The sequence below is a fragment of the Harpia harpyja genome, chromosome 14 (assembly GCF_026419915.1).
Source record: "Harpia harpyja isolate bHarHar1 chromosome 14, bHarHar1 primary haplotype, whole genome shotgun sequence".
Lineage (NCBI taxonomy): Eukaryota > Metazoa > Chordata > Aves > Accipitriformes > Accipitridae > Harpia > Harpia harpyja.
This window is the reverse complement of record NC_068953.1, coordinates 25,280,365-25,296,644: the sequence shown is the minus strand read 5'-3', so window position 1 is coordinate 25,296,644 and position 16,280 is coordinate 25,280,365. Positions and strand designations below refer to the sequence as shown.

Sequence of the window (16,280 nt, the reverse complement as noted above, 5' to 3'; positions counted from 1 at the left end):
ATTCTCCCCGACCAGCTCCTCCTCCTCCCCGGCCCGAGCCGCCGCTGCCCCCGCCCCTTGAGGCGGCCGGGGCCGCCTTCCCGCGGCGGCGAGGTCCGGGAGAAGATGGCGGCGGCCGCCGGCTGGGCCCTGCTGGGCCTGGCGCTGTGGCTGTGCGCGGCGGCCGGGGCCGGCGAGCCGGAGGGGAAGCGGCGAGCGGGGCCGGCCAAGAAGAAGGACATTCGGGACTACAACGACGCGGACATGGCTCGGCTGCTGGAGCAGTGGGAGGTGCGGGGAGGGGCCGGGGACCCGCGGCGGGGCTGCGCCTCCCGGAGCCCGCAGAGGGGACCCGGCGTTTGCCGCCGGCGCGGGGAGCGGGCGGGCCGCGCTGCCGGCGCGGAGCAACCCTGCCGGCCGCTCGGCGGGCGGGCGGCCGCTCTGCCCGGCCCCGCGGCGCCTCCGCCGGGGGAAGGTGGGAGGTTTGGCGCCCGCGGCCCGGCTGTCCTTCCCCCGGGCCTAGCTGGGGCCCTGGCCTGGAATGGGCGGGAGGGAGGGATCCCCGAAGCCTGGTGGCGTTAGGGTGGCAGGCGCCGGTTTCCTTCCTCTGAGGCTCCGGGTTCCTCTGTGTGTGTGGGGGGGTGGGGGGTTGCAAAATCGGGGCGAGCGGGCACGGAAGGGGCTCCTGGAGAACTGCCCTCTCCCCGGGTGCCCACAGCTCGCCCTGCTGCCCCCTTCCCTCCTCGCAGCGCCTGAGCCCCAAACACATGCCGTCGATGCATGCCAACAGCCTGGTTTGACGTAAATGCCTGCTCTTTTGGGGTATAAAGGGATATATGTTTTGTGACCAAAGGGCGGATACCGGGAGAAATACTCGATTCACGTTTACAGAGTACTATGTAGTTGGTTTTTTGGTTTGGTGTTTCCTTCCTTGCCACTCCTCGTTTGAATGGCGGCTTCTAATTCCAGCTCTCTCTTGTCTCCCTTCATCCTGCTGCCTTAACTTTCTTTGACAGTTCCCCATCACTCTTTTCTCCATGTGGTTGTCATGCCACCGTTCAGTTCTTTTCGCTATTTTTGTCTTCCATCATCTTCTGATAAATGCCAGAGCACTCATCAGTGTGTTATTCTGTCCCATGAGGCTGTTCCCCAGAATGTTTTGCACAAAAACTGGAGGAAATAATAGAGTGAAAACTTTTGTCTCCTGTAACACCAGTTACAGCTCTTAGTCAAGGTGGAGAAGTAGGTTTTGTACATGTAATGTAGGTAAAGTAACTTCTGTGAGAAGTAAGGATGTCTGCCTTGGACCTGGTTGGCAGGTTTGTGGACTTGTGCATCCCATGGACTGTTGCTGTGTATCTCCCTTTAGTAAGGGAGATTCTTAGAAAATTGAGTTAAAATTTTAAATAAAATTATGTAAAAAGCTCAAAGTTCACCTTTCTGTTAGTGGTATCAGCCAAGGACCAGGTAGTCCCAGCTGCTAAAAAATCAAGGCTTAAATGATAATATTGGCCAACTTCAACCAAACTGGGCACTGTAGGAAAAATCTTAAAAGGTGAGCATCTCTGAGTTTTTGAATTGGATGCCTGGATGAAAGGGAGACTCAAGTTAATGCTGTCGTGATTCTTCGGCTGTGTATTCTGTTCCAGCCATGTGGCAGGCAGGGTCAGGAGGCTGTTCAGGGTTTTTCCTCTTTAGCTGGAGCAGGTCTCTGATCCAGTTCTCCATGTGCTGCACAAATGCTTGTAGCTGTGTTGCATGCAGATGTGGCTGAGCAGCTGGGGAGTTGGCTGCTTGGGTTGGCATTGCCACTGAGGAAATGCACATACAGCCAGAGCCCTAGAAGAAAAAAGTTACTGAAGCAGGGGCTCAACAATTAACGGTTGTTTGGTCTTCTGTATGGCAGCTTCTGATGGTCAGCTGTGTGGCATTTTGCCTGATGGTAGTGAGGACACATAAGGAACGTGAAAGACTCGAGGGGGTGGTGGCTGGAGGATAGAGGAGGAGAAAAGGCATGAGTGGACTTGATGGGGTGGGATGAGAAACAAAGGGGCCATTATGAATTTGGATAAGAGCAGGAATTAATGTTCGGGAGCGAGGGGCACAGGGCATAGATCTGTACAGAATCAAGTGTCATTGCTTTCAAGTGAGTGAGATGACTCCTAATATTTTTTATTTCCCTGGCAATTAGTCTAAAAGCATTGGAGGATGGTGTCTATAACATCCTTGGGTTCAGCCACAAGCCTGGCAAGGCTGAGGCTGTGGCTGCAGCAGCCTTCCCAAAAGGAGCAGCCACCTCTCTGTTCAGGCTCTTGTGCTGCCCCTTGCACTGTGCTGGCGCAACCATGTGCATGACTGCCTGGTGAACTGGGAGAGTGATCTAGTGGAAAATGAGCATGGGGAACGGGGAAAGGAGATAGAGGTTGCTTCAGCAGCTCAGTTGCACAACTAGAGCTTGAAGGAAGCCACCTAGGGATTTCCCCTCATGGAAAGGGACTCTCCAGCAGCCTTGAGTCCAGAGAAGCTCGAAACAGAACTGAGAATCTGGTCCGGAGGTCTTTCTGTTACTGAAATGTCATATTCTTAAACTAGTTCGTTATTATTATAAGCTCAGGGTTTCTCAGGCTTGACTCTGAGCTAAGATCAATGAATAGACTGAGGAATTAGGTGAAATATGTTGCTAATATTTTTAAAAATAAAAATCCAGGGCATTGATGAGAAATGCATGAGAATGGGAGCAGAGGGGAGGAGAAGGAATATATAGCTGTATCTTTGTATTGCTGTATATATTACTGTATCTATGTAATGCTTTCCCTCTGAAGCCTCATGTTAATGTTTAAATGAATGAATCTGCTACACATTTCAAAGCAAAAGCTTATACTTCTTCCAGTCGTTTACTTTGTAGATGGTTTATAAATACAAAACTGCATGATAGTTTGTACAGGATCAAGAAAAGAAGTGTTGTGTAGGCGAGCTTTCGACTGCTGCTTATATTTCTATTCAAACTGTAACAATACAGCTTTGTGAGCATTTAGTTGAATAGTTAAGGGGAAAATAGGTAATATATGTTAGTAGGTCATGTTGTCACTGAATCCAAAGTCAATTTCTGTGTTGTGTAAGGAGTATTTGGAAATATTTGTTTCTGCCTTTCCCTTTCAAAACTGTGAAATAAGTGGTTTTGCACTAGCCAAACTGATCTAAAATTAGGATTGATTTGCTTTTACCTCTGAAGAGTGTTTTTCAGTCAGTCATGTAAGATTTTGTATTTTCACTGTACTTTACCAATATGAGCATTTTTCAGCTTCCTCTAAGATAAGTATTGTTCCCACTTAGTGAGGGCAGTGGGACTTTCCTGGGGCTCTCCTTTGCTCCCAATTCACTTAATATGGAATTTGCAAAGGCATGTGAACTACTTGAAAGCATGCTTCAGACTTGCAAAATTGAAACAGACACGTTATTAGTAAGGAAAGAAAGGATAAAATCTAAGGCTTCTACAACTTTTATTCTGTGGTAACTAAATTTTAAACTGTCTTGTCAGAGAGACAACAAACTACATAAACGATATGGGAAGAGAACATGGATCACTTGTATGAAACCTTAACCTTTAAACGGTATGGGATGCTTCCTGTAGTGGGATGTTGTAAGAGGACAGTGTTGAGTTTGCATATGTGTATGTGCAGAGATGAGAAGGTAATGCGTACTTAGATCTAAAAATCAAGCTCAGCTTCTGACCTTTGAGGCTGCTGAAGGGAATATCTTTAAATGCTGCTACAGTTCATGGTCCTAATGAAGTGATGCGTATTTTCACTAAGTGCTTGAAGGCAAAACACCACCTAAAATATCTTCCTGAATTCCTGCTGATTTAGTAGTGCTTGGGTGGATGCCAGTATAAGATTTCTGGGTTTTTCTGTTCTTTTTTTTACTTTTTAATTCTATGATACAAATACTGTTTAAGAAATCAAGTTCTGGCTCTGTGTAAGTTGTCACTATATGCACTCCTCTCTGTCGTGAGCCGTTTTAAGGGGCAGCCGTTTGAATTCTGCCTTTCCAAATACTTAAATGCCTGTCAACCTGAGCAGAGGCATCAAAAGATTTTTTCTTTCCTGTGGCATGAGCATTGAAATTCTGAATTCTTGTGGTTCTATTTGTTTAAAGACACAAAGTAAGGAAAATTAAATTATCAAGTGTTTGCATGATTCCCAGAAGGGAGTTTTGACCTCTGAAAGCAATATGCAGATGAACACTTTTATTTATGTGTGTATGAGGCTTATTAGTACAACTTTCTCAGTTCATCTCGTATACTTAATAAGTGTCTGTGAAACTGTGAAGAAAAAACATATTCTTTTATGAAATACTTAGGTGGAGTTGTATTGAATTAGCCTTAAGACTGAAAGATTTCTCAGCACATGGTAAAATGAGATTCTATCTGTCAGTACAAAAATGTGCATCATTTTGAAGTGGAAAGTTTTAAATGGAAAGAGCACTCTTGGTGAAGTATCCTGAAGCAAACTTCACTATTTCTTTTGGTTTGAGAATCTCCATCATTAAACTAAAAAATACTTCTCTTTAGCAAAGCAGTTGTTCTCTAAACAATGGGAAATTTCAAAAAAGAACAGCTTTGTGGAACAGTTGCGCTTAAAGCCTCCTTTTCCTTTTCAAAATAGAAAGATGACGACATTGAAGAAGGGGATCTTCCCGAACACAAGAGGCCTCCAGCACCAATAGATTTCTCAAAAATTGATCCAGGCAAGCCTGAAAGTATCCTGAAGCTGACGAAAAAGGGGAAGACTTTGATGATGTTTGTCACAGTGTCGGGAAATCCCACAGAAAAGGAGACTGAAGAAATTACTAGCTTGTGGCAGGGCAGTCTCTTCAATGCAAACTATGACGTGCAAAGGTAAGCTGTTGTATGCAAGGATAAAGTTCTTGCTTTTACAGAACCCTTGTTTCTTTCTTCATTAAAATCTTTTCAACTGTTCATCCTGTGCCCTTCCCCACCTCCATCGTCCGTCACTATTTCTTCGTTTCTGTATCAGTTTATATGCCGATTTGTTTTAAGTCACGCTACAAAAATTCTGGTGTGGTGCACAAATCTTTTTAACACTTACGCGTGATGTATATATAGCCTAGTTTCTTTTTTATCTCATTACGTTTCAGCTATTTATCAGTTTTAGCTGCAGTAGTTTGCCTTTATGTGCTTGATGGAAAACATGACACTTGGAAGACTTGTCACCACAAAAGGCTTTTTGTTCCCCTGGCTAAAAAATGTGATTTTTCTCTTAGAGAGGATCATTTTGAAACAGAGGAATGTTGTGCTCTTGTATTGAGGCTGAGAAGGGTTGCAGTAAGTGTATAAAGCAAATTTAATGCCCATTAGTGGATTTTATGTACCACCGAATTAGTTCTTCAGTTTTCTTCGTATTCTTACTCCTCCTTGGTTATTTGTAAACTTAATATGTTTTATTCTTACACGTGCTAGAAAATTGTTCTCTTGTCCCCATCCCCAGGCAACAGCAAGACCAGCTTCTTGCTCTTAAATGTATGCTTCAGTCGTGGAGGTGATCCGAATTAAGCAAAATGTTGTAGTGCTTGAAGGGCATAGAGCTAACTGAAAAAATACATATCTTTCCTCTAGGTTTATCGTTGGCTCAAATCGTGCCATCTTTATGTTACGTGATGGTGGTTATGCCTGGGAGATCAAAGACTTTCTGATAAACCAAGAAAGGTGTGCGGATGTTACTCTGGAAGGTCAGGTTTATCCTGGCAAAGGAGCAGAAGAAAATGAGAAAGTGAAAAACAAAACAAAACCTGAAAAAGCAAAGAAGAAAAAAGATGCAGACAAGAAATCTAATAGCATCAAAGAGGACAACCGAGCAACCAAACAGAGAGAGGATCTATGACAGACGCGTTAACCAGACTGAATGCTGCTCTGCTGTTCCTTGGAGGGAAACTAATTTTCCATACAATTCCTGGCTTTACTGGGGGGGAAGGAAGGAAGCAGAGATTACTGAGGTTAAAAGACTTCTATGTTGAAATACAACAGTTTACTTATTAATATTGGCCATTTGTTTAGTTACAGGAAAGGTAATGTTTAATACCAGCGATTGACTGCTTTAGTTTGTAATTTTTTATGCTTTGGTTGTTGTTTAAAATAAACATACAAATCTGTGTGTCTAACATCACAAGCTTAATTTAAGTGGAAAAGAAGAAATACAGTCTCAATACACCGATGTTCATCTGTAGTAGCTGCATCCATCTTGGGTATGCAAGTTGGTTGTTGATTCATAGATGCTGTTAGATAGCAGAGTACAGTGCTAAAAGATTCTCTTGGAAGCCAGTTTGCTAGACTCAGTTGGCAAAACTGCCTAAAATTGCAAAGAATAGTGTTACAGTGGCCAAAGATGCCTAAAATTACGGCGTTCAGGATGTGTCTGGTTAGACTGCCTGTTTCTTTATAAAATAAACAAAACTGATTCTATATGTCCCCAGAAATCCACAGAAGTTCTTAGAAGCATGGTGGAAGAAGCTAAGGCACATACTCGGCTAATGCACTCCAAATCAGTGCAGAAAGGAGGTTCTGTACCCATCAGAAGTGATGATGGGATGTTAATGAATTATAACACCTGTGTGAGCAGTGCGGGGGTGAAAGGAAAACTCAGATTCATGCCATTCAGATTGCTGTTGCTGCCAAAGAACTGTGCCTGTGGAAGCGAATGTTATGTATGCCCTGTTATCTAGACAGTGAGCTAGAAGAAGTAGCTTTAACTCTGAAATGAATTCATTTTACTGGTTTAAGGTTTTGTTTAAATCGCTGAAAAAGCACTAGTTACAGTACACAGTTAAACTTTGAGTTAGACCTATCACTGATGTTTAATAACCAGATCATGTTTGGGGGGGGGGTTTTTTGGGTACGGATTCCTGACTGACATGGTTGATTGTAAATGAACATTTGATTTAAATACTATGAAGTCTGATGTATGGGAGCAAACGTGATTTCTCTTTGAAAGACTTTGTATAACTGGGAAGGTTTTGTTATTATTCAGATTGTATTCAGTTAAATCCATTGCTTAGAATTGTTTCCCTTCTGCCTTACTATCTGTTAAGGACTAAATGCACCTAGTATGTATGGTCCACATCATTTTCCAGGGGATGAGCACAGCATTAACTGTCTTCATTCGTTACTACTAAGATGTTACTTTGACTCTTTATTTAAGGTGCTAAAATCCAAGTGTTTTGGATAAAAGGTCCCAACTGAACCATAATGGTTGATCTTGTGGAATACTTCAGTATCAAAAGTGGGAAGCTGTGACTTACTGAGTGCTTGTTCTAAAATAAAAGATGTTGCTAAACTTACTGTCTCACTGAGTAGTAAAAACCTTTTAAATAATTATGTGTTTAGTTAGGTATTCAGGAGACAGACTAACTTGTCTTTGGCTTCTGTACATGAGGACTAAATGATGTTGATGAAGGTTCCAGGTGATCAGTTTATTTAATTTTAATTATATTTGTATAAATTTAGGATTAAAGAAACCTTTCCAGCCACACTTCATTAAACAGGTCTGTGCCTGTTTGTCTGAGTGGAAAAGTGAAAATCATGTGTTTCTTCAGGTTTAACTGTATTACTTCTATATTCTACTATTAACCCAAACGTGTAGCGGAGTTGAGAAGAGTCTCTGTAGATACTTGGATATCGCATTGCATTAAGGAGAGATGTGCAGTCCATTTCTTGTCTAGAACTAATTTATCATTTTGTCAAGTGTTCTGGGTTTGTACCTCCCCTTTTTTTGTAAAGAATATTGCTTTTCATCTCAAGAGATGAACAGAGGTCAGATGACACTATAAATATGAAATATTAATGTGTTTTTTTGTTTTACAACTTAAGTCTATGGTATAGAGATGACAATTCAGATTATGATGAGAAACGTGGCAATGCAGTTTCTGTAGTTTTCCTAATGTTATAAAACATAAACATGATTTCTTTTTTGATCAAATTGGGTTCTTCCTGAGCTAAATAATTAAGCAATGCGAAACAGTATACAAATAATACAAAAGCAAATTAGCCAAGGAGGAGAAACAATTACTACACTGTAGCTATAGCCCGGCTTTTGAGAATAGATACTTGTTTTAGTCATTCATAAATCTACATTTATAGTAGCTTGGGTCTTTTCCCTTTATAGTTAAAAGGAGGGGGGACGGCTTTGTTGAAATTCAGCCAGCCAATTGACTGCGGGTTTTGTTTGGTTGTTTTGAGTCATTAAGTTGCCTGTGCCAAATGCAGGCATGTTTTGTGCCACATAACTTATTTGAATTTTAAAGTGTTTGGAGTTTTTTTAGGTTTTTAATAGGAGTAATGACCTGAGGGCTGCTTTTGATATAAAATACAAAACACTGCCTTCAAATAGCTTTTCTATCTTCCACTGTTCTTCTCCCTTTTTCATGCTTTACACTCAAAAAATAATTAAATAGGCTAGTAACTATAACGTGGCAGTCTGGCAGGAACTTCTTTACCAGCCAGTCTTTGGTGTCACAGTTCATAACTCTACTCCAAAACAACTTATGTTCTCTTTTAAAACCAATAAGTCTTTGAGACCCTAGCACTTGTCCTGGTACAGCGTTGCAAAAGCAGATGTTATTTGGTAATGATGTAAGAGGCCCAAACACCATACCACTTTTTTATATATATATGTATATATAAAAAAAGATCTTCAAAAAGTTACTTAAGGTCATTAATGTTCTATAAGTACCGCAGCAGATGTTGGATTTTGAATTTGAGTCTCATCAGGCTTCCAGTAGCAGATTTTTGGCTCTACATACAGGCAATTCAGATAGAGCCTTTAAAACTAATTTCAACAAGTGGCGATTATAGCTCTTATTATTTCCTTATTTTTTCAGTACTAAACAGAGGTATGTGGAAAATCATCTGCTTTCCTGACAGCTAAACGTCTGCTGTATTTCTCCACTCAGCTTAGTGGTTTCTCTGTTCTAGTGCCATAAGTAAGTTTTCTAAGTTGCCATTATATTTTTAACCCAGGTGTCCTCAGAAAAAACACTTTGTCAATGATACTACATGAGATGTGGTTGCACTATGTGACAAATTTTCAATGGACAATCAATTTTTTATGTAATAAAATACTGGAACAAATATTTTGGTGGGTTTGTGTGGGGTTTTTTGGTTTGGTTTTTTTTTTTTAAGATAATCCTAATGTATACATTGTGCCTTATCTGTTCTACTGAAAAAAAAAATTCAATTTAGATTCCCATCTAGGAGAGTACAAGTGCATCCCCTGTTCTTGAGGGCTTAACTTCATCAACAAAATAAGTAGGAAATTTGACATTTAAATTGCTAGAACCAGGGCCCAGAAGACCCAAGAGAAGTACTATGTGCAGTTAAGTGAATGAATGCTGGCGGTTGAATTTATGACAAAACAGCCTCACCAACTACTAAATCTTACTAATTAAGAGATGCAAGCAGCATCCGTGTTCATTTAAAAAAGATGAGAATTGCAGGTGCCATCATTATTACATTACTAAGATTTGTACATGATGGTACAATAAAGTTTCCTATAATACCACGCCTATATTACCAGTCTTATCTCTGTTTGCTGCACAGTCTTTCTCTTTGTATGCATCGTTTGCTAGCAGGGAAGTTTGTGGTTCCCATTTCTTTTGCAGCTTCTCTTAGTTTCTCTTCAGCTGTGTTGCCGCGCTTATTACTAGGTGAAGTACCTGTTTTTTAAATCTATCTTTTAAGTCTGTTATGACACAAACTACAACAGGATTTCTGATCTTGAGTGGTCAAAGCATTTCTCTTCTCTGAACAGTCAGGTCAGCCTTGACTTCAAAAAGACTCTACATTCCTGTCACTGTTTCTGAATTCTTTAAATTTTCTCGCAAAAAGGAAATCGTAAATTAAAATACCGTTTTGTTAAGATACGGAACAGCCTACTTTTGTTTGATATTTGGCCACTGTTCTCATGGGGTTTGTAGTAAGGCTTGGAAATTATTTCCACTCTTTATCTATGTCTCGTTTTCTTTTCTATTCAAGGAGTAACAGTGTTTGCCTTTTCTAGAGGGTTTTTTTTTTTTTAATAGCATTGGACGTTTATAGAAATTCAAAGAGCCTGTGCCTGAATAATGGGGATGTCCCAGTTTTTTAGAAATGCCTGTTTCATTGGTACTCTCATGTTTCTCATTCTTAAGATTGCTATCCTACTATGTCTGTTGATACACTTTTATTTGATAATTCTTGCTCTGGGATAAAATGAGCTATTTTTGCATATCACTATTTTCTGTCTTTCATACTGTGCCATTTTAACAGGGACAAACCCCACTGATTTCAGGTAATGCCAAATTGCCAGGAAGGTTAGAGCTGCTTGGATTCATGAAGGCAAAACACTCCACTTGAGTTTTTTGGTGGTGGTGTTTTTTCTCCTCCAGTAGAGAAGTCAGGTAGTGTGAGGGGGTTGGACGCACGCAGAAGATGTCTGTGCAGTGTATTTTCTGATTAGTACTTAAAAGGTCGATGTAACACATTACAATCAAGCGTTATTCGGCATGCCAGCCTTTATCCAAAGACAGCTGGGAAATGCTTTGTTTCTTTCCCGTCTGATGCTACTTAATAGACCAGTATTTTCACTGTCGATACTGGTGTTAGCTGGGTTCTGGATTTCTGTATTATCAAAGGCAGATCTGTTCATCATCATTTAAACTAACAGCAATAATTGTAATAAAGAATTTCTCAAAAAATTGGGGATTTTATTTTTTTCATTATTATATAGACATTAGTATCTTGGGAGAGAGAAACTGGACAGTTAAAGGAGTTTCACCCTCTTCCCAGTCTTGCTGGCAAAGGCCAGCAAATACGTGTTCCTGCAGCGCATGGTCTTGCTATGCAGCCTCTTAAGAGGAGGATGGTCCTCGTGCCAGAGGCCCTCCCGCTGATCCCTTGTACCTCTCACTACGTGATGGCAGAGTCTTCCCGCCTTGTGAAGTGCTGTAATTCATCCCATTAGGATGCCTGCGGATACCCTGGCTCCAAAACAGCAGCACAGGGGTGACCTGTGTCAGGGTTTCTAATGTTCATGTGGCTCAGTGCCTCCTGAGGCTGTAATAATAATCCTATTGGCAACGTCCTGGGCCTGAACATGGAATAAAATGGGGAAGGATTGTGTTACTTTTTGACACTTCTCAGAAACAGAAAGTTATTTTCTTTCTTGTTCCAGAATTACTGTGCCTCTGCTCTGTTGCAGTTGGACAGAAGAAACCCTAATTTTTTACAGAATAGGGACTAGAAGGCTCTATTCCATGAGGCTTATAACCAAAACCTTTTTTTTTTTTTTTTTTTCCTTTTGTAATTTAGTGGTGCCTCCAAAAAAACTGTTGGGCCATCTTTACTGCCTATAACATCTACTGCTTTTAAAGATAATTTTCAGTAGTGTCTGAAAATAGGCTGGACTTCTCTGTTGGTGACATGCCCACTAATTCTGTGGAAAGCACTGGCCAGAGCATTAAGCACTCATGAAATTGTTAATATTTAAATCAGTTCAGGTGCCTTTGTTGATGGCAGCGTTACATGTCAGCAGGGTTCTGTGTGCTTTGGAAAGAGGTGACCAGCAAGGCCCCCACATTTGCTTGCAAGGTGCAAGGCCATTAGCAATGAGAAGCAGCTGTTTACTGAAGTAACCTGGATCTTGCTGTAACTTATGTAGAGTCTTCCTTGTAGTGAGGAAGGCTGAGTTATACACGAATAATTGCATCACAAGGTTGTATTGAAAAAAAATCATGGCTGAGCACTTGCTGAGTCAATAAACAAATAAAATAAAGGTTTAATATGTGTATTCATGTGATCATTGCTTATTATTTCCCAGATCCATGGCTGCAAGCCATCCTGTATGGGGTTTTTTTAACTTGTCCTCAGTGCAATTTTATTTCATTCAACTTCTTTTGCAAAAAAATGAGTCAGTTTTCATCCCCTCATCTAAAATGAAATCTCACAAGTATCCAAAATAGTGCATAGTTTTAAATTACATGACTTTTGTATGAATATTTTATTATTCATCCTACCAATTGTATCCACAGCCATACTCTATGACTGCTCAACCCTTGACAGTCAGCTGTTGTCTTTCTGGTGCTGTAAAACATGTGAATAACTGTGTGAACTTTAGATAATTGCAGTTACAATAGGATGCAGTTGCCAGGGAGCTTAATGGAAGTGTAGACATGTAAGGGTTTTGGCACTTAAGACAGCAGTTGAGTAGAAGATTTTGAAAAACTAACTTTCATTTAATGTGGGAGCCAAGTATTTTGTTGTGATCTAATGAGCTGTGTAACCTAACCAGGGAGAGGCCACTTTCCATCTTATCACTGCTCCTGCCCAACCCCTGTTCCCACACAGTATTACCATTTAAGCCATATTGCTCAATTCTCAAATAATCCTTGTAAAGCCCAAAATATAGTTTGGCCGCGTTATTATTTCCATCAGTAGTGATAAGCGAGGACAGTCTCACTTTTTGGATGAGAAAATCAACTTTATATTTGTAACAGGGAAGACCATACTCAAGACATACCCAAATGACATAGCAGTACCAGCTGAATACTGGAGATGGACTAGAGAAAAGCAGAAATAAAAGTCAAATCAGCTGCATTAATTTCCTGAGGTGTAGCTATCAACTGACAGACCCCTGGGTTTAGGTGAGGCATCTGTGCTTTAAGAAACACTGTCCTGTACAACTCATTCAACACTAACAATGCAATAGAAGATGAGATGAGGTTATGGTTGTGCTGGAAATTTTGTCGTGACCTCACGTTATACCCTTTGCCAAAGGAGGAGAGATAGATAACTTCTTTCTAAGGGGCTTTCTCCAGAACAATTTCCTGTTGAGTCCTGTTACTGCTTCCCTATCAGAGGCCCCTTACTGTGTCCTGGTACCGCTTCTGACTGCTGAGATACTCCAGCTGAGACTCAAACTCAGAAATCGCACCTTATTCTATTTGTAAAGCGATGGAGCTCTCTCTTGGGTGGTGTTTTTAAGGTTATACAGTGAGCGTACATGCTGGATTCAGCTCCATGGCTAAGGGATCACCACAGGGAGGAGCTTCTGTAGGTGTGTTTTGTGAAGAAGACGTGCAAGAGGAAGGAAGGGTGTAGCTGCAGTGGTTTCTATACGTGCCTCCCCCATCCTTCGGTCAGAAGGAAGGAGGTGTGACAAAGCAGCCTCTGAGCCAGCTGCTGGGATGGCCCTTTGGGGCTGAAAGAGCCTGGACACATCACAGCGGCTTCAGCTGCTCGTGGAGGTGATGGACTGGCTGGTCCGAAGCTCTGCAAGGATTGCATAAAAAGCACTTTGTTTGGGGCACTGGACAAAGAGTGTTTCTTATTGTCCAGAGGACTGGGGAGAATCGAAGCTCTGTGAAGCAAAGGGGGAAGCGTCCCTACGTCTCGTAGCTGTGAGCAGAAACTGTGGCGGCTCCGTTGCTTGCTGCTCAGAAGAGACTAAATGTGACTGTGACACTCAGCTGGGAGTATTACTGTCATGCTGGGATAAGAAGGCGTTCAAGTAAGAGCCAAAATCTCTGGGTTTTCCTCGGTTTGTGATTCAACCCATACCCTCTTTTTCCATTGCCCAAGGCAGCATCTACAAGAAAAGAAAGAAACTCACCAAACCAACACCAAAGAGCCAACAAAGCCCCTCCCGAAGGGAAGCTCTCGCTGCGCTTCCCTTTAAAGGCAGAAGCTGCAGCTAGAAGCACAACACTAATTTCTAAAATGCTGCCAGGTAACGTGCGAGCTCACGCCTTTGAGGCAAGTTTTGCCAAGTGCCTGGTGCGTAAAAGGCCGCACGAAGGAGGGCCGAAGCTCTGCGGGCTGGGGGAGCGCCCCAAGGCCGCCCACGGCCCGTCTCCCCGCTCCAGCCGCTCGGCCACCTCACCCTCGGCACCGTGCACGGCCGGCGGGCTGCCCCCGTCGCCTTGGGGTGCCGGCAGGGCCCTGGCCCCGGCTGCCGGGAGGGAGGCGCGGTTCCGCCGCGGGGCGCGGGCAGACCCCCGCGCTGGGGTGACCGGCTCCCCGGACGTGCGGGAAGGAGCCCCGGCCTCCGCTTGCGGGCCTGCCTTCGCGAGGAGACCCTGCGACGAAGCCGAGCGTCTTCCCGCCCACGGGCGCCATCACGCACGCCGGCTTCGCCGCGGGGCCCCGCCGGGGAAGGCGAAAGGGCGGGCGGGGGGGAGCGGGGCGCTGCGGCGCCGCGCGGCCGCTAGAGGGCGGGCGCGGACAGGCAACGGCCGGCCTCGCGCCGGCGGGCGGCGGGCTGCGGCCTGCCCCTGGCGCTGCGTGAGGCGGCGTCCGGCCGCGGGGGCCTGCCGCCTGCCGCCGCTCCTCCCTTGGTGACGCCTGGCCCGGACTGTACCCGTGTAAAACATGTTCTGGTTTTACGCTGTTTAATCCTTGGTAAGAAATTTGGCAAATTGCCATGCGGGAGGTGATACGATCAACGGATGGCGGGTTTTTTAATGTGTATCTATCTATCTTGTCTATAGTTGAATATATACATATAACTAAAAGCTACGTGATAATTTTAGAACTAAGGTAATGAATTCTATGTGGTCAGGTGTAGGTTGTTGTTAAGTTAGTGCTAACGGCTGTACGTACATAGACACGTACACACACTTGCATATCCACACACACCTCCTCATACACACAAATAATACATACACAGGCACACACAGATACACTCACAGAAATGTCCGCACACAGAAACACCCACCTACCCCCTTACACACACCCCCCTTATATACACACACAAACATAAATATCCACACATAGACCCCCCCCTTTATACACACACATATATATCCACACACCCTCTCCTTATACACAAATACACACACATGCATGCATGCACAGAGCAGCAACGGCACAGTGGTAACATAACATCTGCCTGGGTGCTCTGAGGGTGTGGTGGGGGAGACCATACCTCCCTTTGACTCCATCAAAAAAAATCAATAATAAAGAGTCTGTGTGTGAGGAAGGGGTATGTGTAAGCTATGTGTAGGGGGGGTATGTGCATATGAGATATGTACGTGTGCGTGTGTACGTGTGTATATAAAGGAATGTCTGTGTGTATGTGTACAAGTATGTGTGTGTGCGCATAAGATGTGTGTGCATATATATAAAAGCTGTGTGTATAAGACAGTGTACATGTGTGCATAAGCTATGGGTACGAGTGGGTGTGTGATGACTCCTGCCCTGCCCACCCTGGGGGCCTCTGCAGGTTCTGCCCGGTGCTGTCCGGCCCTTGGGACCTCCCTGTGCCACCCCTGTCATTTCACTGCTGTGTGGCAATCAGAGGCTAAAGCCCAGCTCTGCCCCTGCCCCCAAGGGCAGCCTCTGCAGCTCTCAAGGTGGAAGGCTTTAATCTTATCACGCCGTTAAATAGATGTTTCATTTTTTTCCCGGAGCTGGTGGTGTGGAGTGAGATTTCTGCCTTGACTTTCAGCTTTTTTCTTTCTTTTCCCCATGGAGTTGATCCGCAAAAGTCCAATGTATCAGTAAGTTCAATCTGACATCAATAGGCAGGGTGTGTTTTCTGTTTCCTGGCCTGGAGGCATTAGGTGGGTGATCTCCCCTAATGCACTAACTACTATTTTGATACTTGATTAAAAATATGTGCTTGGATGTTAGAAATGCTGATTGCTGCCACCAAGAAATCCCATTCCATTTTTGGAGCCTCCAAACAGTTTTATAGCAGAGTCTGCCCAGCTGGCACCATCCCAGGATGGAAAATTTACAGCCAAAGAAGTCATACTTGAGCTGATAGTGAGATTCTCATAAGCTTTAACAGCTGCCTACTACAAAAACTTTATACCTGTTTTATATATTATTTCCATATATATTTTTACTCTATGTTCACCTTATTCAATGAAAAAAAGTTTTGTGAACAGGGGAACAAGATTTTTGTTTTAATCTAATAGTCCCCCACCTGCTCCAAATACAGCCCTTTCCCATGCCTGTCCACTGTAATATCCCCTTTCCCACTCCCATCTCCTTCCCTTCCAGTCTCCCTGTCTCGGGTCCTGCAGGCAGTGACTGGGCAGGCAGTGAAATGTGCTGTGGACTGGCCAGCAAATGCACACAGGGGTGGTTTGGCCCCTTGGTTTTTGTCTTTTGAAATAAGTAGGGAGCTGTGTACCTTTCTCTCAGATGCTGTACTAAAAGTCGCACGCGCGTGTGTGTGTGTGTCCATCTGTCCAGCAAACACCAGTGCATTGTTACAGAGAGACACTGAAGAGACAAGAGACAAAAA

The 16,280-nt window shown here is 43.3% G+C and overlaps 1 protein-coding gene across 1 annotated transcript; it reads left to right on the top strand.

Annotated features, from left to right (window-relative positions):
* Nucleotides 1-46: 46 nt before the first annotated feature.
* Nucleotides 47-9,123, top strand: MESD (mesoderm development LRP chaperone). Its single transcript, XM_052806982.1, has 3 exons — nucleotides 47-270; nucleotides 4,644-4,876; nucleotides 5,615-9,123. The coding sequence occupies exons 1-3, from the start codon at nucleotides 106-108 to the stop codon at nucleotides 5,877-5,879; spliced, it is 663 nt and encodes a 220-aa protein (XP_052662942.1). The 5' UTR covers nucleotides 47-105; the 3' UTR covers nucleotides 5,880-9,123.
* Nucleotides 9,124-16,280: the final 7,157 nt, after the last annotated feature.

What these genes read in the sequence shown, in the direction of transcription:
- MESD (XM_052806982.1), top strand. Translation starts at nt 106, where the DNA reads ATGGCGGCGGCCGCCGGCTGGGCCCTGCTGGGCCTGGCGCTGTGGCTG. An exon ending in GGCTGCTGGAGCAGTGGGAG is followed by an intron (nt 271 to 4,643) that starts GTGCGGGGAGGG and finishes TTTTCAAAATAG; the next exon opens with AAAGATGACGACATTGAAGA. An exon ending in GCAAACTATGACGTGCAAAG is followed by an intron (nt 4,877 to 5,614) that starts GTAAGCTGTTGT and finishes TCTTTCCTCTAG; the next exon opens with GTTTATCGTTGGCTCAAATC.